At 38.9% G+C, this 26,950-nt stretch overlaps 1 protein-coding gene across 15 annotated transcripts in view; it reads left to right on the top strand.

Annotated features, from left to right (window-relative positions):
• The window catches only part of LOC136886858 (zinc finger protein 41 homolog), a 348,826-nt gene that overhangs the window by 94,234 nt on the left and 227,642 nt on the right, over positions 1-26,950 (top strand). For all 15 annotated transcript variants that reach the window (XR_010861834.2, XR_011019112.1, XM_068230980.1 and 12 more), the window contains one exon: positions 16,694-16,774. Coding sequence is in view for 13 of the 15 variants with exons in the window: in XM_067159715.2 (XP_067015816.2) it covers positions 16,694-16,774 (81 nt within the window). In the remaining 2 variants the exon portion in view is untranslated. The remainder of the gene's footprint in view (positions 1-16,693; positions 16,775-26,950) is intronic.

The following is a 26,950-nucleotide window of genomic DNA, read 5'->3' as shown; positions in this document are numbered from 1 at the left end:
ATGAATGTTGGAGGTCAGTTTTTCACTCTGTTAGGCACAAAGACACGACATCACATTCTGTTCTGCACAAAGTCACAACATTAATAATCAACTTGCGAAGATCAAAAAGGCTTGAATTCGCAGACGAACAGATCTGTAGAAGAAAGCCGCCAGCTCCCGGTGACTACGCGGCACACTCAAGGTCACGCGCTGCGGCCAAACACTAAAGTAGAGTGGAGAACGTTTCGAAGGTCCAGAACCTGTCACGGCTGCGGGAAGCCAAGTACGTATATAAAAATATACGATGCCAATTAGTATAACCGAATGAGCACCCGTACTCCAGCTAAGATCTTGGTAAACAGTTGACTTGAAAAAACAATTGTAGAGAGAAGAAAAAAATGTAGTAAAAAGCGCAATATCGGAAAACAAATGAAAACTTATATGCACAGTGCGCTATTTAAAAAAAAAAAAAAATTTTAGGTTATGATTGAAGTATGATATAGATGTTGATTCCCATAGGGAATCTGAAATATTTGTCCTGAATGAGTAAATTTATAATACCAGTGCATTGGCACTGCCGGTGGCTCCAGTTAGCCTACGCAGTGGCCTCCACGGTATGCACTAGCCAGCGTATTGGTAGGTGTGCTAGGTACCAACTGATGAGCCCACCCTAGTACACGAGGGCGAAACGCTGGCAACCAAGAATGAGTTAGCTGGAAAATTTATAATCTCCAATAACGGACCATTTATATTGGTATTATAAATTTACTCATTCAGGACAAATATTTCAGATTCCCTATGGGAATCAACATCTATATCATCTGATGGCCAAGCAGGCATCAATTTTTGCTGATGAGACAAAGTCTCTTAGTGCATTGGCACTGCCGGTGGCTCCAGTTAGCCTACGCAGTGGCCTCCACGGTATGCACTAGCCAGCGTATTGGTAGGTGTGCTAGGTACCAACTGATGAGCCCACCCTAGTACACGAGGGCGAAACGCTGGCAACCAAGAATGAGTTAGCTGGAAAATTTATAATCTCCAATAACGGACCATTTATATTGGTATTATAAATTTACTCATTCAGGACAAATATTTCAGATTCCCTATGGGAATCAACATCTATATCATCTGATGGCCAAGCAGGCATCAATTTTTGCTGATGAGACAAAGTCTCTTAGTGCATTGGCACTGCCGGTGGCTCCAGTTAGCCTACGCAGTGGCCTCCACGGTATGCACTAGCCAGCGTATTGGTAGGTGTGCTAGGTACCAACTGATGAGCCCACCCTAGTACACGAGGGCGAAACGCTGGCAACCAAGAATGAGTTAGCTGGAAAATTTATAATCTCCAATAACGGACCATTTATATTGGTATTATATGATTGAAGTAGTCGAAGTTGGCGCAAGACAAATTTTTTTTTTTTTTTTTTTTTTTGAAAGAGGAGAATAAATTAAACGAGGAAGAGTGATAGTGAAATAAGAGAAAGAATAAAAGAAATTGAAGTTAGATGGTAATGAGGAAAGATAAGATAGGGAAATGAAGGAGGGGTAGTTTAAGGTGGGTTAGGAGGGTGGGTTATTGGAGGTAGAAAATGTGGGTGGGAACTATGTAAGACATGGAAAATAGAATTGGGGTTTTGGAATTTGGAATTTTTGAGAAGAAGAAATAGGAAATCAAAAAGGATATTGGGTTTTTCAGAAATGTCGTTTAAATTGAAATTAGGGTTGAAGTACTGGTCAAGGTGGATAAAGCAATTTTCAGTAATGTTTAAGAGGGGGCCTTTGTTAATGATTTTAAGTATGTTTATGTCATTGTCAATACTGGTGAAACTATGTTTGGAGTCTTGTATGTGCTGTCCTATGGCAGAGAATCTGTTGTATTTAATGGCGTTGACATGTTCAGAGTACCTGATATTGAAGTTGCGGCCAGTTTGTCCGACGTAGGAGGAAATGCAGTTGTTGCATTTAAATCTGTATACACCAGATTTAGAAAAGGCATTAGACTTATTTAGAGGTTTAGAGTTGTGTAAGATATCAAGACTTCTATTGTTAGTTCTAAAAGAAATTTTCATATTATGTTTTTTAAAGATATTAGTTATTTTATAAGCATCCTGAGTAAAAGTGAAGGTGGAAAAAGTAGTTGGTTTTATTGTGTCTTTAGATAAAGTGGTTTTTGGACGGTGTTTGAATTTGTTGATGATGCGGTTAATGAAGGAGTTGTTAAAGCCATTAAATTTAGCAATGTTGCGGATGGTGTTTAATTCATTATTTAAATCTTTTTTGGACATAGGGGTGTTGAAGGCACGAAAAATTAAGCTGTTATAAGTAGCACGTTTATGAGCTTGGGGGTGCGAAGAATCTTGTCTTATTGTAGTTGCTGTTTGGGTTGGTTTTCTGAAAATTTTGTAAGATAAAGAAGAAGGATGTCTAGTAATAGTTAGGTCTAGAAAATTAAGAGATTGGTTGTGTTCTGATTCGAGGGTGAATTTAATGTTAGAGTCTAAGTTGTTGAGATGAAGAAGTGTAGAGGCTGCGTTGGTTGATTCCTCATTTAATATTACCAATGTGTCGTCGACATATCTCGCCCAAAAGAGGATGTTGGAGAAATTATTATTATTATTAATTCTTGTGTTTTCTAAGAAGTCGAGGTAAATTTCAGCAAGAATGCCAGAAGCAGGTGAGCCCATAGCCAAGCCATCTTGTTGATAAATGGTGTTGTCAAAGGTAAAATAATTATTGTTGAGAACTAATTTTAAAATAGACATGAAGTCTTGAATTTCAAGTTTACTTAGGTTACTGAATTTGTTTAGGTTGTTGTTTATAATGGGGAATAATTTTGGAATTGGAATACTAGGGTACATGTTGACAATGTCAAAAGAATGGAGAGAAAAATTTGGTTGGATTTCAAAATTTTTTAATTTGTTGATTAGATCAGAAGTGTTTTTGATAGATTTGTTGGATAAAAATCGATAATTTTTTAGTAAAAATGTTTGGATGAATTTAGAAGTGTTGTATAGGGGACTGGGTCTGTAATTGATAATTGGACGGATAGGAATGTTAGTTTTGTGAATTTTAGGGAGGGCTTTGGCAGTGGGTAGTCCAGGGTTCATGTTTATTAGTTTAGTTTTTTCTTGATCTGTGAGGAGAAAGGAAACGTTTTTTAAAGTATGTTTGAGTAGGCGTTGGATTTTTGTGGTTGGGTCTTTTTTTATTATAGAAAAAGAAGGGTCACTGAAAAAGTTTTTGGTTTTATCTAAGTAGTCAGTTTTATCCATTATGACAGTAGTGTTGCCTTTATCAGATTTGGTGATAATGAGATTATTGTCATTGATTTTCTTTTTAAGATCTGAAATGGTTTTATTATCTTTAATTAAATTATTATTATTATTATTATTATTATTATTATTATTATTATTATTATTATTATTATTATTATTATTATTATTAATAAGAGAAGTGTTTTTGTTATTGTTAATGAAGATTTTTTCAAGTTTCCTTTTTACTTCATATCTGATTTCATCTTGTTCATCTGTTGGCATTTTGTTAATGGCTATTTCAGATTCAATAATTAAATTGGTGGCTACATTGAAAGTGTTAAGATTGGGCCAATTGTTTTTGAAGCCCTTCGAAAGGATTGAGTTTTCATCATCACTCAGAGTTGTTTTAGATAGATTTACGATGGGAGGATGGAATTGTTCAATAGTTTTGGAGGGTGTGTTACGGTTCTTAAACTGGAATTTATGTGAAGAAGAGTTGTTCTTGAGAATTTTGAGTTTTTTCTCAAGGGTTTGTTGTTTGATTGACAGTACATGAATTAATTTATCGTCTACTTGAGTTAGGAAGAGGTTCCATTGTGCACTCGGGAGAAGATTAGCAATTTCTAGATGTGTTTCGTATAATCTGTTGTTTAAAAATGATTTTTTCTTGTATAAGAAACGAATTTCGTTTTTTAGCCAAATTTTGTTGGTTATTTTTTGGTTTTTAGCATGTGAGGAGAAGAAATGTTTTTTCTGGTACAACTTTGAAGAAATTTGGGGGTAAGATTGTAGGATATGCATTGTTTCAGGAAGTCGATGTCTTTTCCTAATTTAGCGATCTTGATCTTAAGGCCCATGTAAGAGAAGGCTTTTTGTTTAGCTTGGTTAGCTTGTGCATTTTGAAATCCAACCAAATTTTTCTCTCCATTCTTTTGACATTGTCAACATGTACCCTAGTATTCCAATTCCAAAATTATTCCCCATTATAAACAACAACCTAAACAAATTCAGTAACCTAAGTAAACTTGAAATTCAAGACTTCATGTCTATTTTAAAATTAGTTCTCAACAATAATTATTTTACCTTTGACAACACCATTTATCAACAAGATGGCTTGGCTATGGGCTCACCTGCTTCTGGCATTCTTGCTGAAATTTACCTCGACTTCTTAGAAAACACAAGAATTAATAATAATAATAATTTCTCCAACATCCTCTTTTGGGCGAGATATGTCGACGACACATTGGTAATATTAAATGAGGAATCAACCAACGCAGCCTCTACACTTCTTCATCTCAACAACTTAGACTCTAACATTAAATTCACCCTCGAATCAGAACACAACCAATCTCTTAATTTTCTAGACCTAACTATTACTAGACATCCTTCTTCTTTATCTTACAAAATTTTCAGAAAACCAACCCAAACAGCAACTACAATAAGACAAGATTCTTCGCACCCCCAAGCTCATAAACGTGCTACTTATAACAGCTTAATTTTTCGTGCCTTCAACACCCCTATGTCCAAAAAAGATTTAAATAATGAATTAAACACCATCCGCAACATTGCTAAATTTAATGGCTTTAACAACTCCTTCATTAACCGCATCATCAACAAATTCAAACACCGTCCAAAAACCACTTTATCTAAAGACACAATAAAACCAACTGCTTTTTCCACCTTCACTTTTACTCAGGATGCTTATAAAATAACTAATATCTTTAAAAAACATAATATGAAAATTTCTTTTAGAACTAACAATAGAAGTCTTGATATCTTACACAACTCTAAACCTCTAAATAAGTCTAATGCCTTTTCTAAATCTGGTGTATACAGATTTAAATGCAACAACTGCATTTCCTCCTACGTCGGACAAACTGGCCGCAACTTCAATATCAGGTACTCTGAACATGTCAACGCCATTAAATACAACAGATTCTCTGCCATAGGACAGCACATACAAGACTCCAAACATAGTTTCACCAGTATTGACAATGACATAAACATACTTAAAATCATTAACAAAGGCCCCCTCTTAAACATTACTGAAAATTGCTTTATCCACCTTGACCAGTACTTCAACCCTAATTTCAATTTAAACGACATTTCTGAAAAACCCAATATCCTTTTTGATTTCCTAATTCTTCTTCTCAAAAATTCCAAATTCCAAAACCCCAATTCTATTTTCCATGTCTTACATAGTTCCCACCCACATTTTCTACCTCCAATAACCCACCCTCCTAACCCACCTTAAACTACCCCTCCTTCATTTCCCTATCTTATCTTTCCTCATTACCATCTAACTTCAATTTCTTTTATTCTTTCTCTTATTTCACTATCACTCTTCCTCGTTTAATTTATTCTCCTCTTTCAAAAAAAAAAAAAAAAAAAATTGTCTCGCGCCAACTTCGACTACTTCAATCATAACCTAAATTTTTTTTTAAAATAGCGCACTGTGCATATAAGTTTTCATTTGTTTTCCGATATTGCGCTTTTTACTACATTTTTTTCTTCTCTCTACAATTGTTTTTTCAAGTCAACTGTTTACCAAGATCTTAGCTGGAGTACGGGTGCTCATTCGGTTATACTAATTGGCATCGTATATTTTTATATACGTACTTGGCTTCCCGCAGCCGTGACAGGTTCTGGACCTTCGAAACGTTCTCCACTCTACTTTAGTGTTTGGCCGCAGCGCGTGACCTTGAGTGTGCCGCGTAGTCACCGGGAGCTGGCGGCTTTCTTCTACAGATCTGTTCGTCTGCGAATTCAAGCCTTTTTGATCTTCGCAAGTTGATTATTAATGTTGTGACTTTGTGCAGAACAGAATGTGATGTCGTGTCTTTGTGCCTAACAGAGTGAAAAACTGACCTCCAACATTCATAAACATTTTACATGTTTTTTATGGCTGATGATGACCTAGACTAAGGTCGAAACCGGTCCCATTTAAATAGAAATGTGATTGCTACGTTTCTTTCTTTTGAGTATTGAATAGGTTGAACCTCCTTTCCAGTTATTTAATTTTTAACATTAGAATCTGATGCAGGTGAAGAATAACCCTACCATCGGCCGTCTGAAAGGTAGGAAATCATAGCCTGAATATTAAGACATTAATAAATTGAGGAAAATGGTAGGCCTATAACGTAACTGACAAACATTAATTATGTTGAAAATAATATATTGACAACTGAATGAAATTTTTAAGGAGCCAGATCTACAGGACCGGATGAGTTGGCCGTGCGGTTAAGGGCCCGCAGCTGTGAGCTTGCATCCGGGAGATAGTGCAGATGGTTTTCCATGGTTTCCCATTTTTATACTAGGCTGGGGTTGTACCTTAATTAAGGCCACGACCGCTCCCTTCCTATTCCTACGCCATTCCTATCACATCGTCGCCATAAGACCTATCTGTGTCGGCATGACGTAAGCAAGTTGTAAGATCTGCGGAAGTTGTCATCCCTTCGACTTCCTACACAGGCGTCATAACTCTGCAAACATTGGAGTTCCTCCAAATTCGGGAGTCATAGACAGTGCCGGGAGATGCCAGGACGGGTTCGGCTCACCAGGTGCAGGTCTTTTGATTTGACTCCCCTAGGCGACCTGCACATCGTGATGAGGATGAAATGATGATTAAGACATCACATACACCCAGCCCCCGTGCCAGGGAAATTAACCAATGATGATTAAAATTCCCGTCCCTGCCGGGAATCGAATCCGGGACCCCTGTGACTAAAGGCCAGCACGCTAACCATTTAGCTATGGAGCCGTACGTCATAGACAGAGTCAGGCCGTGATACATCTACAATGGTTGAATTCTTCCTTTCCATTGCAAGTGGCCTATACATTAATGCTAGGGACTCCTTTTCTGTAAATGTAGTCATTCCCATGAAGATGTGGCTTCTGAATTTGTACATGAGTACAGTCTACAGTTCTGAGAGCATAAGGGAAGCTCAAACATTCTTGCAGTTTAGCCCGTGCTTCCTGCATCTAAGGCCGGCCCCGTGGTGTAGGGGTAGCGTGCCTGCCTCTTACCCGGACGCCCCGGGTTCGATTCCTGGCCAAGTCAGGGTTTTTATCTGAACCTGAGGGCTGGTTCGAGGTCCACTCAGCCTGCGTGATTATAATTGACGATCTATCTGATGGTGAGATAGCGGCCCCGGTCTAGAAAGCCAAGAATAACAGCCGAGAGGATTTGTCATGCTGACCACACGATACCTCATAATCTGCAGGCCTTCGGGCTGAGCAGCGGTCGCTTGGTAGGCCAAGGCCCTTCAAGGTCTGTAGTACCATGGGGTTTGGTTTGGTTTGGTTTGGTTTGGTTTGGTTTCCTGCATCTAAGCAACATTTGTTGGAATTTTATCTAATAATCTGCTTTCATTTCTGTTCATGTCAAAACCTGCGAAAATATTTTCATACACAGTTCTCCAAGATGTCTTCACCAACTCCATTCTGAAACCCAGGGTCACCAACATAACGCAAGAAGATTTACATTGTTTCTTCATTTGTAAGTGTACCACCTCTTGTTTCTTTAGAGTACCCAAGGAAATGCTCTGCTAACCATTCAGCATGCTCCCTGAAAATCCACAGCCTGTTTCCAGTCATCTGACCGGATCAGGAATGGAATGAATGAAGCGGTGAGGATAGGAATCATGCCGACTGCCAAAGCCTGTCGCACTCCTTTGGGGTAATGATTAATGACTGACAGATGAAATGTAATGATACTGGAGAGTGTTGCTGCAATGAAAGATGACAGGAAAAACTGGAGTACCAGGAGAAAAACCTGTTCCGCCTCCGCTTTGTCCAGCACAAATCCCACATGGAGTAGCCGAGAGTTGAACCACGGAACCCAAAGGTGAAAGGCCGGCACGCTGCCGTCTGAGCCATGGAGGCTCTTCCAAGTATGCTCCTTACTGGACCTTTATAACACTCTGTAATCAAGTTGAGATGATTCTCTGCGAAGTTTATATAATTTTCTTTTCCGACTAACCACCACCATTACCTCTGCCATGCTATTGAACTTGACACTATCATTTGGAGTCACCTACTGAGTTAGCTCAAAGAAACATGAGCAGGCGCTTACCGGAAAGAGTACCTGCTTTATCTTTATTCACCAGAAATCTGGAGCGCCCACTCTGCTACTCGAGCGACTGGAGTGTGTGCTGAAGGTCACAGGTCTGCTGTGAGTGATTGCTTCCGACAGGCGGTTTTTATTCACCTCACTGCGAGTGCCTGCTCTAAATTCGCGAGTAAAGAGTGCGTGCTCATTTTATTCACACCACCCAATGTCGATTACAATCATAATTTCATGAATATCGAACAAGATATAGACATCCTGGAAACAGGGTCCTCTTCTTAATATAATCGAGAACTTCTACATACATCTGGACCAGTATTTCAATGCTAACTACAACCATAATGAAATCACGGAAAAGTCCAATAATTTATTTGAATTATTTATTCATACCTGCCAACCCTTCCGATTTACCCGGAAACTTTCCGGTTTTTAACTCGTCTTCCGATTTTCCGATTTATTTTTACTTCTTCCTATTTTTGATCAATATAACTTCTAGTACGGCCAATACTCTTCCCCTACGATAAATTCTTATGTGTTTGTGTAATTTACGAAACCTCATTTTCAAGAGTATTTATTTGATGCTTTATTTCGTGAGTATTTCGTCCTGCGCCTTCGTGTATCGTGTTTCCCGCTTACCACAGCAGCGTGTCCGCTTTATACAGCTGGGGATTCGGGGCGGCAATTGCATGATGTAAGTCACATCACGGGCAATTGTCCTGCAAGCAAGACAGGCTGGCGCGCGCTGGCGACTCAGTTAATCGGGATGAAAGAATGAGTTCATTATTGTTCGCGCGCTGTTAACATCGTTTCTGTGCGTAGTTTCGTCGGAGTTTTAGGCCCCTTTTTTTTCTTGCATTTGTATGCTTTCCCCCACTGCCAAAGTCGTATGTTAATAATGTATGGAACATATAGAATTGTTTTGTATGTGGTAGTTTCGCGTATTTAAGTGTATCATTTTAATGAGTTGAATGTTTTTAAGAGGGTTGTGTCGGTGACAGTTTCAGGTGGTTTATTTTCTCGTTAAGGCCAAAAATATAACAAACGTTATCTTCAAGTGTTCAGAGACACCTATAAATTTCCGTTCATTTTACCGTCTGATAAAGAAACTAACCATATTCTTTCGCGTAATTAACGCTCTTGCATAATTTACGCATCCCAATATTTTTGGGTCCAAAGTGGACAAAAAACAAATGTTCACGTATTTGACGCTCCCACAACTTCGAACATCCATCACGCAGCTCCGGATGCGTTTCGAGATAAAGATGTCAACTACTCAAGTAGCAGGCTTCCTATTCAGAGTTGCCACCTCTGGTACTTTAGTACTAGATCTAGTACTTCATGATCATTTTTAGTACGTTAGTCCTTTTTATGGAAATCTAGTACCTTTTACGGGGGTGGAGTATAAACTCTTCTAGTGCAGCAAAAGAACAAGAAAGAAATTGATAAGAAGCTTCAGAGCCATGTTGACGTTTGTAAACAGATTTTTTGGACGGTGGATTTTCGTGATCCTATTTTAATAAATCTGTCCATGGCGAACCTGGAAAATTACTAATGAGGTGGCAGTTTCATCAGTATAATCCCATTAGCTATATATTTCCCGGCTGTAATTACAGAAAGTGTTAATGAAATTAGATGGGAAATAGTGGTAAGCGAAGTCCACAGAAACTTAAGATTTTCAGTTTGGTGTGAAAATGGGAAACCACGGAAAACCATCTTCAGGGCTGCCGACAATGGGGTTCGAACCCACTATCTTCCGGATGCAAGCTCACAGGTGCGCGCCTCTAACCGCACAGCCAACTCGCCCGGTGTTTTTGAAACTAAAAATCCTGTAGGCGACTACACCTTTCCCAATTTAACGAATTTTGTGAAGGCAGTGTTCTGTTTATTACATTCTTCTGCTGCAACAGAAGAGTTTTCTTTTTTCTGCTGTTACTACCAATAAGACCAAGTTGAGAAACAAACTCCAATCCTGTATGATGAATGGGCTCCTTCTGACAAATGAGAAACTAAAACATACGTAATTTTCACATTTCAAAACAGTTTATTGCTTTGGCATTGTTTTCCAAGGATTAAGAGAAGAGTAAAATATGAAGATGAAAACCGGTAAGTTCTGTTCTCATTTAATAAATGTGTATTTTTGATAGGTATACTTTGATTTCTATAACTTACTGCCTTTATGAATAACCCTGTTCCATTGTTAATAAATATTTAGTACCTTTTACCATAATCTAGTACCTTTTTAGGGGAAGATTTAGTACGAAAATATTTTTCCCGGTGGCAACCCTGTAATCCTATTGCGAAAGCGGGCATTCCAGATACAGAGCAACGTGCTGTTATTAGCCGGCACTAGTTTTACGAGTGTTTCGGGTACGGGACATTCTGTGATCTCAAAATTGTCAGTCCACAGTATTCGAGTAATACTGCATCATACTAACTCGCGGTGATCAGTTACGCCGAAACCTACGGGAAGAGGGCAGCGAGTATTCAATGCCCAAATGAAACGTGTGCTACCGTGGTAACAGAAGTGCACGTCAAGCGGCCAACATGTCTCGCAAAGCATTTCGCGGACCAAAAGGCGGCAAGTTTCGGCAAGTAGAGAAGGATCTGCTTAAATATATGATTTTGTGACGCAACGTTGGATAAGCAATTTCTCACGAAATGCAGTATTTTAAAGAATGCGAAATAACCGCTGCACATGGAATCAGTGTCTCGGATTTGAAGGTTAGCCGAGTCTTGATTAATTTTATGAAGAGAAATGGACTTCCTCTTCGGCGAAGAACATCATCATGCCAAAAAATGAATGATTTAAACCATTTTCATCGTTTTGTGATTGAGAAGCGTAAAGTGAGGAATATTTGATCTCCCTTATAGGAACCGCAGATCAGACGCCAATCAGTTTCCATATGCCACAAAGTCGAACAATCGATAAGAAGGGATCATACAGTGTTATCGTACGCGCTACCGGAAGCAAAAAACAACGATGTACTGCAATGCTTGCTATAACAGCTGATCTCAGAAAGCTTAAGGTACTCGTCCACGATGCAACAAAACTTGCATGCCACTTTTGTTTTGCGCAAGAAAAATGGCAGGCACTGTTTACACACAGCACGCAAGTTTGCCTTTTTTCTTGTTGCGCAACACGAAAACTTGCGCGCCCATGGAAATGTTGCACCGAGTGTTTACACCACGCTATTAAGTGGCGCAAGTTTTCTCGCATGCAACTTTCCTAGTCAGCTGTTCTAGCGGATGTGAGTGTTGATAGTAGCAAGCATGTCTTCTGGCGAGGACAGCCGGCGAGATATTTAGCAACAGGTAAGCCGATTTTAAAAAAATATGGATTGTATACAGTACACATAAAGAATCATTTCTTTTAGCTTATTGTAATTTCCTACATTTTTTTTTTTTTTTTTTTTTTACAGGTGACAGTTATCAGTCATTGATACCAACATGCTCTATTTCACGTGTAATATCTGAAGTTTGTGATGCTATTTACATCGTGATGAATGCTCTCTGCCGTTTTTGTTTATTTCTGTAGTCCGTTGCCTCAACCTTCCATAAACATTCTTGTGTTTCAACTAAATATATCAGCTTTCTCGTCATCTCCCTCGTTCATTTCGTGTTCTGAGACATTGTAACCTGTAAATGAACTTACGTAAATTATGCAATTATTACTAAGATGGGTATCTATTTTGAGGCATATTATATTTCATTTACAATAAAGGATATACAGGTACGTACTTACGTTAATTTATTCTCGAGTGTGAACCTCTCAAACATCAGTATAATGTCACAGCAGACGGCCACGTGAGAAAGTTGCGCCACAAAAATGATCTGAACTTTTCATGCCACTTTCAGATGGCGCAACTTCCTCTCTTCCGTGTGTACACGATGCCACTTTTGACTTTGCACGCAACTTGGAAGTTGCGCAGAATTCGAGTGGCGCGTGCAACTTTTCGAATTGCATGACTGTTTACACGAAGCCACTCAACTTTTCTTGCTCAAATCGAAGTTGCATGCCATTTTAGTTGCATCGTGGACGAGTAGCTTTACACCTTACATTGATCTATAACGAAAAACAATGCCCAAAGCAAAATTTCCGCGAGTGATCCACGTTCGTATTCAAGAAGAAGGATGGATGGACACGTCACTCGTACAAGATTGGATACGAACGGTTTGGGGTAATGTAGCAGGGTCCCTCCTTCGATGCCCGGCCCTTCTCGTGTTGGACAGTTTTTTTGCCAGTATGTCATTGTTATGGCATTACATGAATTGTACTTTTATTAGTTCATGTTTTCACTCCAGGTCGTATTGTCAGCTCGTAATGGGAAGAATATTTTCCAGTCGGTACTTCAATCCCCGGTGTCTAACTTACCTGATGTACCCTATTTGAATTTTCAGGAAAAATCTCACTCCGGAATTTTACGCCAAATGACGATAACCGCGAACGAGTTGAACCAGTTGTGTTTTTATATTATATTTGATGTATCTTTTAAATGTAAATTAATTGTAAATATCTTAATTCCTTGAATAATTTACGCATCCGAAGTTTTCGCCTGTATTTTTCGTCAAAAAGTGCGTTAATTACGCGAGAAAATACGATATTATGCATTTTGTTGCGTGTGTCGGTGTGACATAAATATTATTATTCGTTTAAGTGTCATAAATGATAATAAGGTACATTTTCTTGTAACCATTTTTATGTTTTGGTAGTTTAAGATTTGAAATTTAACGGTCAATTCGCATTGTAACTGTAGATATGTATGCCTTTTATCTTGACCTTTTTTCACCTAGACCGTGGTGGAATATATGTAATGAAATCCAGGAATAAAAAAATCTTCCTATTTTTGGTTTCTAAAAGTTGGCAGGTATGTTTATTACTTTTCTTAGGAAAAACAATTTAGCCAATCAGAAATCATTCTTAAAGTTAATTAAAGGTCTTTCATCGAGACAATTACCACCACTCCCGCATCCTTCGGCCTCGCCTTAAGTTACTCCCCTTACCAACCTCTTCCCCTCCTGCTTTCCTTGCCATTCCCAACACAGTCTTATCCCAGTTGCACACTACCGGTCAGGTCGATCACATTGCTGCGCAAGTTGAGTACTCTCTTTCTTTTCCTTCGTTTTCCTCCCTTTCTTTAAAGAACCTCGCATTAATTTTCTTTTCTCATCATCAGGTTCCATTGGTTCCATCTTGGATTGCAGAACTCTTTGTACGATAAGAAGTCGCTTATATTCAGCCTGCATACATTTTCTGAATCATAAATACTGGACTTTAAGCAAGGTAGATACCCTCTGCGCCAATGTTGTACTTAACATATATTTAGCTGCCTCTGTGGATCAGCGGTAGAGTGTCGGCCTCCGAATCCCAAGATAGCGGGTTCAAACCCGGCAGAGGTAGTCGGATTTTTGAAGGGCGGAAAAAAGTCCATTCGACACTCCATGTCGTACGTTGTCGGCATGTTAAAGATCTCTGGTGACACATTTGGTGTTTACCCGACAAAATTCATTAAATCTCAGCCATAGACGCCCAAGAGAGTTTCGGTTTACTCGGTCTGCCATCTAGTGGGGGCCTAGAGTAAAACGGAACGTCGAAATTGACGAGCAGACAGCCAGATGGCGTCAAATTGAAATGTCTGCACACGGTAGCTGAGGCCATACGATTATTATTATTATTATTATTATTATTATTATTATTATTATTATTATTATTATTATAACATATATTTAATATTTGATAGAAGATGAAATGAAATGTCGTATGGCTTTTAGTGCCGGGATATCCCAGGACGGGTTTGGCTCACCAGGTGCAGGTCTTTCTATTTGACACCCGTAGGTGACCTGCGCGTCGTGATGAGGATGAAATGATGATGAAGACAACACATACACCCAGCCCCTGTGCCACTGGAATTAACCAATTAAGGTTAAAATCCCCGACCCGGCCAGGAATCGAACCCGGGACCCTCTGAACTGAAGGCCAGTACGCTGACCGTTCAGCCAACGAGTCGGACTGATATAAGATGTAATGGAACGATAAAATTCACTGGAAGCATCTGCACTTTATATTCAGACCGGCATTTTATACCTTTATCACTAGGCAATTTTAATGTATATATAATGTGCAATATTTCAACCATTATTGTAAATAATAAGTTTATATTCTCACTGCAGTATGTAAACTTGAACATTTCTCTATCTATTTACCAGTACCACAATATAATTTTATCTCACATAACATTTCATGCATTTCACGATTTTATATACACATTATCACATTACACATTTTGCTCATTTGATGAATTTCATTAATTTAAGACAAAATATTGTTCCTGGATATCAAGAAATAAAAAAGTGTACCTTATTTAGGCTGATGATGACTCACACAGGGTCGAAACTAGTCCACTGACACATTGTAATGTATACATAGGCATTACAATGAATTATTTTATAGTATTGAGTAGGTGGATTAAAACTTTGTTAGTAAAATTATGTGTACTCCTAATTCAATACAGAACCAATAATGAAATCAATAACCTTGGACAAAAAGGTTCACATCACTGAAAATATTTTGCGTTGTTCCGACGTTTTGAACAGTTCAACAAGGTACTTCAACTCTGACATCCACAGATGAGGGATAGTTTATGCAGGATTTGAGTGACGAAGGTGATGACGATGATGTGTAAAGTAATTCCTTCACATAACTTACTGTTGAAATTAGCAGTAATGCCTTGGGAACAGGCACGCACAGCAGAAGAAGCAACAGTCACACACAATATAAATTAAAGCACATTTTGGCCCAAATCGTTGATACTACCACCCACCACAAGAATTTTAAGGAGTAAGAAGCACTAAATAATCATGCTAGGGTGGTTCAAAGATACACACGGACCCCTTATAGGCCATCGTAACAGGAGCCAAATCAACCGGCATCCTGACTGTCAAGAGAATCCCTTTACGACAACTCGTTTCATGCGGCAGACGCAAGAGTACGCTTCCTAAACAATTGAAAGTCAAGCAGTGGAGCTCACCAATACCAAGTTTGTAGACAGTAATGTACCATAAAGTTCCAATGGCAAAGCAATTGCCTGCTGTTATATTACAATTTGGGTGCAATCTAGGTTTCAAATGCATTACAATTAACAGTATACAGCCAATGGCTGACCTGCAGGATATGGGGCATAGTTAGCTCATAATTTTTTTTAATTTCCACACATACTAAAGTCAAGGAAAGCAGTAATTACACCAATCCCAGTAGATTATACCGCTACAGTTTTTAAGTTCAAACCTAGCCTTAAATTAAACAGCATAATTGTTTTTCATTTTTTAGCACGTTCCCTCTTTAGGACGTTATTTTTTTCGGTCCCCACAAAATGTACTAACCAGGTTTGACTGCATATTTAACGATCAAGGTGTTAATGATCTTGCCTGTTGTATTAATAGCAACATCTGTTAATATGTCTTAAGTAAACTCGTGTCCTCATGCTGAGGTGGTGAGGCTCCAGTGCAGGTGAGCTGCATGCACCATTTTACCGCGTTAGCATTAGCAGTTAATTGTGCTTCCCGTTACACTGTGGAGGCGGACATTCATAACTACAAAACACAGATTATGGCATGACTGATGTATGCTTGCAATGCACAGATCGGACAAACAAAACTTTTCACCTATTTGTGTGATGTCATCGAAGCTGCAATATGGCCTCTACCTGCTATGAAACAGCATTATTTCTTTTTCATTTTCTTTTTTCTTGAAAAGTTGGGGTTCTAATACACGAGGTAATATGGTAACTATCACAAAACTAAACACTGCTGAGACTCAAATGTATTGATACTTGAAAATTGTAGTTAAAACTGTTTCCTTTCAAAGGAGATAAAATGTCTTACAATATCGGTATCATAACATGCCACACTTATCCCTTAACAAGTTGTTTCAAATGTCATGCTCTGTGAGCTTTGCCTCATTTCTCTGCTTCTCCATCGTGTATTATGATGTATTACAGAATTAATATCATTATATAACTGTTCTTGCACTTTGTATTACATGTCAACTTACTCTGGGCCCTTGTATCCCTTAAAACCCTCTATCAACATCTACATCAATAAAGATATCCAGGGCCTCCCTGGGACATCTCTATCATTGAGGAGAAACTTACAGACAGATGTACAGAATCTGTAATTTCAGCATGATTTCCATAGTTACTTATCGGCTCTTGACTTTTTCCTCAAGCAAGAAAGTTTGTAGATGATATTCTAAATAAATTTTGTCATGAGCAATTTTCCTGTAAATCCAGCCATGAAATTGATCCATAGGCTTTGCTGGAGTTTTTTGAACAACTCCTAGCTAAGATCAACCAAGCTTCTGTTATGCTGTAAGATTGTGTGTTGTTTATGTCTCCAGGACAAGATGCTACCAGCTAGTTCAGCAATGGGTGAAGAACACAAGCCATACATGTCTTCCGATGTCAAGGAGGATGAACTGGTAAGTCAGCCTGCCCTAATGACACAGAATAGTGGGAGTGTAACACCCCACAGAATACTTTATGATGTAGGTGACGATTCTGTCATGTTAATACTGAAGGTAGTGATTTATAGATATTTTCTAACTGTTCCCTTCAATTCAGTGTCTCTAACCATACAGTTTAGGGACTCTACTTGCCGATACGACATCTTACAGTTACTCTTAATCTTGCACGTTGACCCTATATAGTCGTGGTTTTCTCATGACTTGAGAGATTTACGTTCTGCCACTGCCGTATTGTGAAAATCACTAATGTTACATTTGCGGGTGTAAGTAAAACATATTGTCTTTTTTCTGTACGATTATAAATCTTGTTGGGTAATACTAGGTAAGTAAAATTGTGGCATGTTCGAGTAATGTGTTTTAGGGGCCGATGACCTTCGATGTTAGGCCCCTTTAAACAACGAGCATCATCATCATAACAACGAATAATGCATTTACTAATGTAGGCTTTGTTGGTCTTAAATTACGTACGCAGTATTTTAATAATACAGTATTTTTCATCCAATTTGTGTGTATAGAATGCGATTGGAATGTACTGTATAAGAAACAAGAAATATGTGCAAAAAGTCCTCCAAAAAGGAAAGCAACATTACCTGCTCTATAGGCTCCATGCGCTAATGGGAGAAATGCACCACTGCGCTGTGAGTGGCGACAATTGTAGGTTATATGCATTTCACCATGCACATATCTGCTGTCATCTCGTTGCGTGTTGCCATGGCCGACTAAATAATAACAGTATAACGCTTATGAAGACAAAAATATCTGTTCACTAGCAAGCGAATCACAACTCAAGTGTTTTATGCAACAACAATCGGCCAAATTATTCCAAATTTGATGAAAGTGGCGATGTATTAAATTTACAAGAAAAACAGTGTGCAGGAAATAGCAACAGAGCAATAACATCAAATGTGATAAGAGAGAAACATTGGTTCACTAGATGCCCTACCATTTCACGATTGAGGCAATGTGACAACACTGACCTGCGAATTCAAACTTTCTGATCATTGCATGAAGTTTACATAGTGATCTTTCATATTTCAGGCATGCTGATTCTGGAACTGAAGTCAGTTTTCCCCTATCACATCAGGTTATTGTGCAAATTCAAAATGAAAATTTGATAAACATGCAGCATGCGTACATGCAAGATTACAATTATCACATGTAAAGAACGCTTCTTATTATTTTCACCCATCTCAACACTCGTATCTTACACTGGTATACTTATGAACATAATATAAAGATGTGTAGTATGAAATGAAATGTGTATGGCTTTTAGTGCCGGGAGTGTTCGGGGACAAGTTCGGCTCGCCAGATGCAGGCCTTTTGATTCGACGCCTGTAGGCAACCTGCGCATCGTGATGAGGATGAAATGATTATGAAGACGACACATACACCCAGCCCCCGTGCCAACGGAATTAACCGATGATGGTTAAAATTCCCGACCCTGCCGGGAATCGAATCCGGGACCCCTGTGACCAAAGGCCAGTACGCTAACCATTTGGCCATGGAGCCGGACAAGATGTGTAGTGTATTGTGTTAACAGATCTGTAGAAAAACACAGCCAAATGGGCCAAAATTTACCATGCATTAAGCCTCATAACGTACTGAGAATGGTAATTCTACGGTTTCAATTTTATAATGTCCTACCTCAGTATAAGAAATGTCTTCACCTTGCTTTTCGTGTGCAAGGAGTAGTTGGACCTTCTCTCTTTAGTAACCAGCAGTAATCTGCCAGCATATTTTTTGTTCCATTTCCCTTGAAATCTGCATTCCATTTCCTGTAGATCCTTATGGAATCTCTCTCCTTGCTCTTTGCTCAGCATTCCTTGGTTCTCAGGGAAATAGTCCAGATGTGAATGTAACGTGCACTTTCAAGCCCATTTTGCAGTCTAAATCTTGGAAAGAAACAAGCTATCTATCCACTATTTGTTTATAGTCTGAATCCTTTGTGTTTCCAAGAAAGTTTTTGACCACATTCCGGAATGCTGTCCATGCCGATCGCTCTGCAGCGCACATAATGTCTTCAAAATTAACATTAGAAAGAAGTTTTCTGATAATCTGGACCTGTGAAAATACCCTTCTTGATTTTGGAATTACTGATGCCTGGGAATCGATGACACAGGTACTGAAAGCATTCACCTTCATTGTTTAGGGTCTTAACGAATTGCTTCATAAGGCCTAATTTGATATGAAGCGGAGGTAACAGTATTTTGCTCTTGTGAACAAGACCCTACAATCCATTGTCTACGTCACCAATCTTTTAGAGTCCAGTGATGTAACCTTGCTCGACTGTCCCCTTCACACAGAAAGCAGGGGTGCTTTCTGTAACCTCCTTGTAAACCTAACAGAATACCTATTACTTTGAAATCACCACACACTTGCCACTTGTGTTCCTGGTACTTCAGTTTACACAACAGCATTTCGAGATTTCCATATGTTTCGTGCATAATAACTGAATGAGCAATGGAAATGGCAAGTTTGTTTTCATTGTGAAGAAGGACGCACTTCAGACTACGCTTGGAGGCGTTGATGAAAAGTCTCCAGTCATACTGTGGTGCTCCTAGTTTTAAGATAACCTCCAGAATTTTGTTGCAGTAAACCAAGACTCCCTCTTCAGAAAAGACTTGTTTGTGATTTCTGTACCAATACAGTAGTACGTCATCCCTGGTGCCGACATGTTCCTTTCACAAAGGCCAAGATCTCGAACGAAGTCATTTAATGCTCTTTGCTCGAACAATCTCGCTTCTTTTTCAACACATCACAATCAGTGCTCGCCATTTCTGCGCCAGATTCAGAAGAGGGACAATCCTGTAAATATTCTGGATGCTGTGGTACTGGTGTATCAGGGCCATGAGGAATGGGTAAAATTGCAGATCGAATATTGCTTGGATACACAATGTTACCTTTGTTGCTGCTGTTAAATCTCTTCACATTCACAGAACAGAAATAGCAGTGAGTAGTGTGGTCTGGGGGTTTCTTGCCACACTGTTGGAATACCAAATGGCAATGCAGTTCGCTTACCATTCGCCCATTGCTGTAACTGCTCTGTACAGGTTTTACAAGCCTTATGTGGTGCCCACTGCTCTTCTCGATCTCCAAATTTCAAGCCAAAGTAGGCATAGTAGGCCTTTCTCACGAACTGGGTTGTATTGTGCTGCTGTCTCATCGGCACCTACATAGCAGAATGTTGTTCTTACAGCCATGTCATGGCATGTTAATATACAGTACATCACTCACATATAGAACACTTAGGAAGACAAAAATCTCTTTTCACTAGCAACTGAAAAACAAGCCACACTGTCACGGACGAAGCACAACAAGAGAAACGCTCATTGCCGGTTATGTTGTACAGGACTACGAGATGGCTGGAGGACGTTGAATTAATAAAAGAATATGGAAATCTAAATTAAAGCAACACTCTTCCTAACAGCGTAAGAAGTGCATTAGTGCATGTGATGAAATAAACATAATATAGGATTTTCGAGAAGAAATTGTGGGAAAAAATTAACATCGAATCCTGATTCAGGATGCAGAAGTCATCCTAAAAAGCAGTACGGGATGGCGCCAATGAAAACATCGCAGGACAGTGTAAATTATCAATTAATAGTGGTGATAATGAGAATAATGTTCATGTACACATTCAACAATGCTGTCTTCAGAAAAAAAAAATTGGCCTTTTTCTAATACCATATCATGTTAACATAGGTTAATGCTGCTAGGGAGAAGATTAATTTTTACGTACATACATACATACATCAATCCACCCACCATCATTATATACCGTTATGCCTTTCAGCATTCAGTCTGCAATCCTCTGTGAATTTACTAAATGTCGCCATGATCCTCTATTTGCAACTAGTGCTGTGGCCTCTTTTAGTTCTGTACCTCTTATCTTTAAATCGTTAGAAACTCGGTCTAACCATCATTTTCTTGGTCTCCCTCGACTTCTCTTCCCTCCTCCTATCCTCCTCCATTCGTCTCATATGACCCCAATACTGAAGCCGGTTTATGCGTCCAGCTTCATCCATTGAGTTCATTTCTAACTTAGCCTTTATCTCCTCATTCCAAGTACCCTCCTGCCATTGTTCCTGCTTGTTTGTACCAGCAATCATTCTAGCTACTTTAATGTCTGTTACTTCTAAATTATGAATAAGATAGCCTGAATCCACCGAGCTTTCACTCCCGTAAAGCAAAATTGTTCTGTAAACAGACTGATGTAAAGATTGTCTCGTCCAGGATCTGACTTCCTTCTTACAGATCGCAACTGCAAGCTCACTGCATTAGCTTTACCTCATCTTGATTCATACTCACTCACTGTTACCATCTTGGGAGAACACACAAACTAAATACTTCAAATTATCTACCTGTTCCAGCTTTGTACCACCAATCTGACATTCAGTTCTGTTGAATTTCTTACCTACTGACATCAATTTAGTCACAAAGTTTACACAAGGAGTAATTCTAATACCTTGTGTAAACATTGTGATTAGCTATTTTCAGTACGGAATAATTAGCTATTTTCAGTACGGAATAATTAATATTTAGAAATTTCCAGTCCAGTTCAGTTCAGTCCAGTTCCGTCCGCCGATCAAACAGGCTGCTCAAGGTTCCAAAAACCCCATATTGAAGTGAGAATTAATTCTTTGGGCCAAGTTCATCATATGCACTATACCGGGCGGTACACCTCCACGCCGCTAATTTAAAATGTGCGCCAATTGAAACTCCTCTGCTGAAGGAAGTCTGAACTTTATTGACGGTATTAATTTTCAAGTTTATCAGAAGATGTCACTACCTGGAAATTTTGGAGTTTTTGAACTGTGTCATTTTCGACGTATTTTTGTTTTGCTTGTAGTAAGAAGTGTGAACTTTCTCTTCTAGAGGACACTACTGAAGATCAACAATAGTGCACCCTAGTGCGACGTGAAAGAACTATTTTTTGGAGAAATTTTTATTTCATAAGTTTGTTCTTTGTTAAATTTCTTTCTGTCATTGTTTAAGTTGGCTGTATACCCCTCTCTTTCCCCTTGTTTTGTATTTAGCCAATCCCGAATTTCTTTTATTAATTTCTGACCAATCTGATGTAACTTCCCCCAACTTGAATATGTTGCTGTATCCTACCCAATAAAGTGATTGTGGGCGGGTGTTTTCTTCCCTAAAACGCCTCGAACTTTCCGCGAGAGTATATAAACTGCTGATTTTTGGGTCTCTGCGCCACTTCTGTTCCATCTTTCAGTGTGTAAAGTACATAGCAGGGGGCGGGAAGCGCCTCTTTCTTCGGCGGCAGTCAACAACCAGGTAATGGCCGATTAATTACTTCTTTTCTTGCTTGCTCAGCAGTTTAACTCTCGGGGCGGGTCCGAAGTTTTTCCATTATGTAACCTTCCTTAAAATGTAAAGAAACTTGTATCTATTCTATCTTTTAAACTACATATTGGGATAGAGAGTGCTTAACCCTCTCGAGCTCCCACTCATATTGTTTTGAGGTGAACTTATTTTCTCAACCTATTCTTCCTTAACATTATGTAAATTTGTTTCTTTCTAAAGTCACCTCCGTAGTATGGGATTAGCCCTTGCATCAGTGGCCTAGAGCCAAATTAGGTTTTTAAACAAGTGTATTAGGAGTGCAGTTCGCCTCCTCTCAAGTGGTTATTTTAGAGGTCATGTAATTAACCTTTTTCTTACTTAATAGGCCTCAGTAGGTTGGGTATTTTACCCCTGTATCTATGTCCTTAGAGGACAACTTGAAGGTGGAGTTTGGTGTGGCCTTTAATAGGCTTAAAGTTTGAGAGCGTGTGGCTCTTTCTTGAAAATTAAGTGTTGTATGCCTCAAGGAGGCTTTTCTGTGTAATTTGGAGCAAGTGCTCTTGAACATGAATGGGGTTTTCTGCCCCACTGGTAAAACTTATTTTGGAGTAAAGTTGGGCTAATTGCCCTTGAAGTGTGAATTCGGGGCTCGAAGCTCAAATACTGTAAATACTGTAATTGCACCTTTTGTTGCATTGCTACTCTGTACCTGCCGTACTTGTTATTTCTTAATTTTGAAAAGAAAATATAACCTTGTTAAATTTTAAATTAATTTTACTTTCATAGCTTGAGACCTGTTCACCACCCCGCACCTTCTTGCACCTCTAACTACCGCAAAAACACGGTAACATGCACGTTTATTTTTGGAACCAAACCACAGATTGAACAAAGGATTTTGTACTGAAAATATTAATGTATGTAGGTGTTTTATAGTTGTTTCTAGTTATGTTTGCTCGATTTGACTCGGTGGCTAATGATGGCACAAGGTTAGTGCCGAAACTAGTACCTCTTGTGAACGACATGTGATTGATTCAAAGGAAATTCTAAATTCCCATGGAGGGATTAGATATTTTTCCACCAATAGAGCATGTCAAAAATCAGATGTAAGGCTTTTTTCAGGCGTTTTGCTCTATCAACCAGCGTTTCGTCTTAGGTTTGACACTAGACTCATCAGAGTGGGATGTGTCAGATCCTACCCACTGATGCTGGGGTGTATGCAGGTATAGGCTTCTGATAAGTCACATCTCGCTCTGATGAGTCTAGTGTCAGACCTAAGACGAAACGCTGGTTGATAGAGCAAAACACCTGAAAAAAGCCTTACATCTGATGTGATTGATTCACATAATAAATGTTTGTGTATTGAATAGAAGGACCCCTATTAATTAATTCCAATTATTGTATGGAATAATGACTAGAATAATGGTTTGTAATCAATTTAGTCTTCGAACGACTCATACTCATTGCACCTATTTTCAAGTTCAAGTTACCAGGCGAGTTGGCCGTGCAGTTAGGGGCGCGCAGCTGTGGGTTTGCATCCGGGAGATAGTGGATTCAAATCTCACTGTCGGTAGCCTTTAAAATGGTTTTCCGAGGTTTCCCATTTTCACACCAGGCAAATGGGGTTGTACATTAATTAAAGCCACGGCTGCTTCCTTCGCACTCCTAACCCTTTCCTATCCCATAGTCGCCAAAAGACCTATCTGTGTCGGTGCGACATAAAGCCACTTGCAGAAAAAATTCAAGTTCTAATTTTATTTAATTTTAAACATAATCACATTTTCTAAGGAAGGCCATGTTAATCATTTCTAATATTTCCTAAAGGCGAATAACTAATGAAAGCATATTTCAGCAGTTATTTATGCAGTTTTCTCAGAACATGTCACTTCGCTCACTGATGAACCCTGTGAATGGTCTCGACCTCGGATCTCAAATGCGGGGAAAGATAAATACAACAATGGGAAGAGATTAGAGGAACGTTTTCTGATAAAAAGGCACTAGCTTGATGTTGGATCAATTGAAATTCCTCATTTTGAAACTGCATGTACACTACTAAAAATTTTGCACGAGGAAAAGATTTGGAATTACTTTAAAGTTGCCAATAAATTATTAATTTTGTACCGGGCAAGTTTGGCTGTGCGGTTAGGGGCATGCAGCTGTGAGCTTGCATCCGGGAGATAGTAGTTTCAAACCCCACTGTCAGCACCCCTGAAGATGGTTTTTCATGGTTTCCCATTTTCACACCAAGCAAATGAGGCTGTACCTTAATTAAGGCCATGACCGCTTCCTCCCCATTCCTCGGCCATTCCTATCCATCGTCGCCATAAGACCTGTGTGTGTCAGGGCGATGTAGAGCAAATAGCAACCAAAAAAATGATTAATTATATTATGTGTCTCTATTTGTAATATAAAGTAGACACCACTGAAATGTAACGGTTAGCACTACTAGCTGCTTTCCTCAGAGGCCCGGGCTTCATTCCCGATACTGCCAGAAATATATTATTGGCATAATGACTGGTGTGTTGAGAGAAGATATATGATGGTTCAACCTTTCAATACCATTAAAATAAGAAATGTAAGTTTTAAATTCCTACTTAATTATAATTGGTACCGGTTTCGACCAGTATTCTTGGTCATCATCAGCCGAATCACAAATACGTATAAGAGACAAAACACAGGTAAATAAAATTTGAAGTTAAATAATTCCGTCAGTTGCTGTTTGTGAAGCACTGAAACACTTTAGGGAGCACTGTGTATTGAAATTTCAGCCAATCACAAATAAGTATAAGAGGTAATGCACAGGTAAACAAAATGTGAAGTTTAAATAATTCTGTCAGATGCTGTTTATGAAGCACTATAACACTTTAGGGATCACTGTGTTGAATATTCAATGTTATGAAGAAGACTAGAATCAAATACGTATTTTTCAGTTGCAGTTCATGAGGCACTATACAATTTTAGGGATCAGCACTGCATGTCAGTAGTTCCGAAAATCATGAAGAAGTCGTAGATCAAATACGTATATGTAGTACGGAGCAAGTTCTTGAAGAATAGCAAGGCGTATGCGTCGATCGGCACTGTGCTTCCAAAAGTTTGTGGAAATCCAATGACAAATTTTTAAAAGTTCAAGTATCATGCCTTTAAATGCTGATATGAGTGAAATAGAACAATATAGTTGTATATTATTTGTCGAAAGAAATATGTGTTGTATGTTGGGTATTCAGCCCAAAGGCTGGTTTGATCCTCTGCAGCTCCGCTAACGGCTGTCGTAAATAGCTTAGGCGTCACTGAAGAGGCGTACTAGGGAAATGAGGAGTGAGGTAGTTTCCGGTTGCTTTCTTAACCGAGCCAGCCGCTGCTATTACATATCAGTCTGCCAAGCCCACTGAAATGCATGCACCAACCGATCCCATGAGCGATATGTTCACACCATTCATAACAGGGACTGGCTGCATAAGCAATGGTATTACTAGCATCACTCATACCTCAGTCACTTTCATATTGTCAAAGCCAAGGATGAGACTGAGACAAGTCAATGAAAGTAACAAATTTGGTATAGCCCATACCAGAAGACAAAGTGCTGTAAACACTACATCTCACCAGCAAAGGCATGAAAGAAATATATTCAAGTTAAAGAAATTAGTATGTTAGATTCTTGAAGTTATTGAAACATATGACGTGGAAAAAACAATTGTGAAGAAAAAAAAATACTAAAAAGCGCAAAATTGAAACAGTTGAGGAGCACAATGACATAGCGTGTTATATCTTGAAGGTAAGAGTTGAGGTGGATCTTAGAATAGCGTAATGTATAAATTTGAAAGTTAGAGTTGTGACGTACCCACTTGGCCCACAGATGTATGACACAATTATAACGTGGCGGGTCACTTTAATATTAAAATAAATAAATGATATGTCATTGTTTCTCCATAAACAGTATCCCAAGGGCGCCAGTCTTCGAGCTTATGGCTTGAAAACAAAAGTAGATAATTAATAACAATAATACGTAATGAGACTCAAAAACTTCCAGGGGTGAGGTGAACGGAACACAAATCATTAAGTACACTAACTTGGAATTTAAGGATCATTAATAATAATTTCAGAACATAAAAATTAAAACAGCTATTTATTAAGATGAAAAACGTGATGTAACGGCGTTTTAACGAAATCTGAACTTACGGAGGCAAAAGAAAAATTGAATGAAATTAATTTTAAAAATGAACTGTTGCGCGATGACTTGCAGTAACTTATGCCATAAGCTCACCGTATGTAGACTCTGTTGTCTTGAAGCTGATGATGTGTGGATCTCGTACCGGCTGCCTTCTCTGTTGTTGGATTCCAGTCCTACTTCTACATTTCCTGTCCTTAACACTTCCTACTGTACTCCTTACATAAAGTCGTAATGAGTCCTAATTTTAAATGCAAAACCACCATGGGTTATGTTCATGGAGAGAATACACTTGTATTCTTCCGTATTACGGAACAGTAGCGTAGCTAAATTCATAATAAAAGCTCTCCTCCCCTATACTAGTCAGAACCGGTCTCCCATTGACTACCTCTCTTCATTGAGATAACAATTTCCAATGAGAGTAACTTTTGAGTTGAATATACTCAGATGCGAAGTGAACTAAGTTAAAATCTTCTACGACGTGCAGACGTAGAATCGTAGTAAGAGTCTCTTCCAAGAGTGAGAATCAGAATGTCCAATAAGAATGTGAATGTGAATCTCAATCTGAATAAGAATGCTAATAAGAATCTGAATGTCCTCTCCAGCTCTTGTCGGTGGTATATATCGGCTCAAAAGTCTCCTTCCATCAGCCATATCACATGGTCCAG

This window comes from Anabrus simplex, chromosome X (assembly GCF_040414725.1).
Source record: "Anabrus simplex isolate iqAnaSimp1 chromosome X, ASM4041472v1, whole genome shotgun sequence".
Taxonomy (NCBI): domain Eukaryota; kingdom Metazoa; phylum Arthropoda; class Insecta; order Orthoptera; family Tettigoniidae; genus Anabrus; species Anabrus simplex.
The sequence above is the reverse complement of the archived record's forward strand: the minus strand, read 5'-3'. Positions and strand labels throughout refer to the sequence as shown.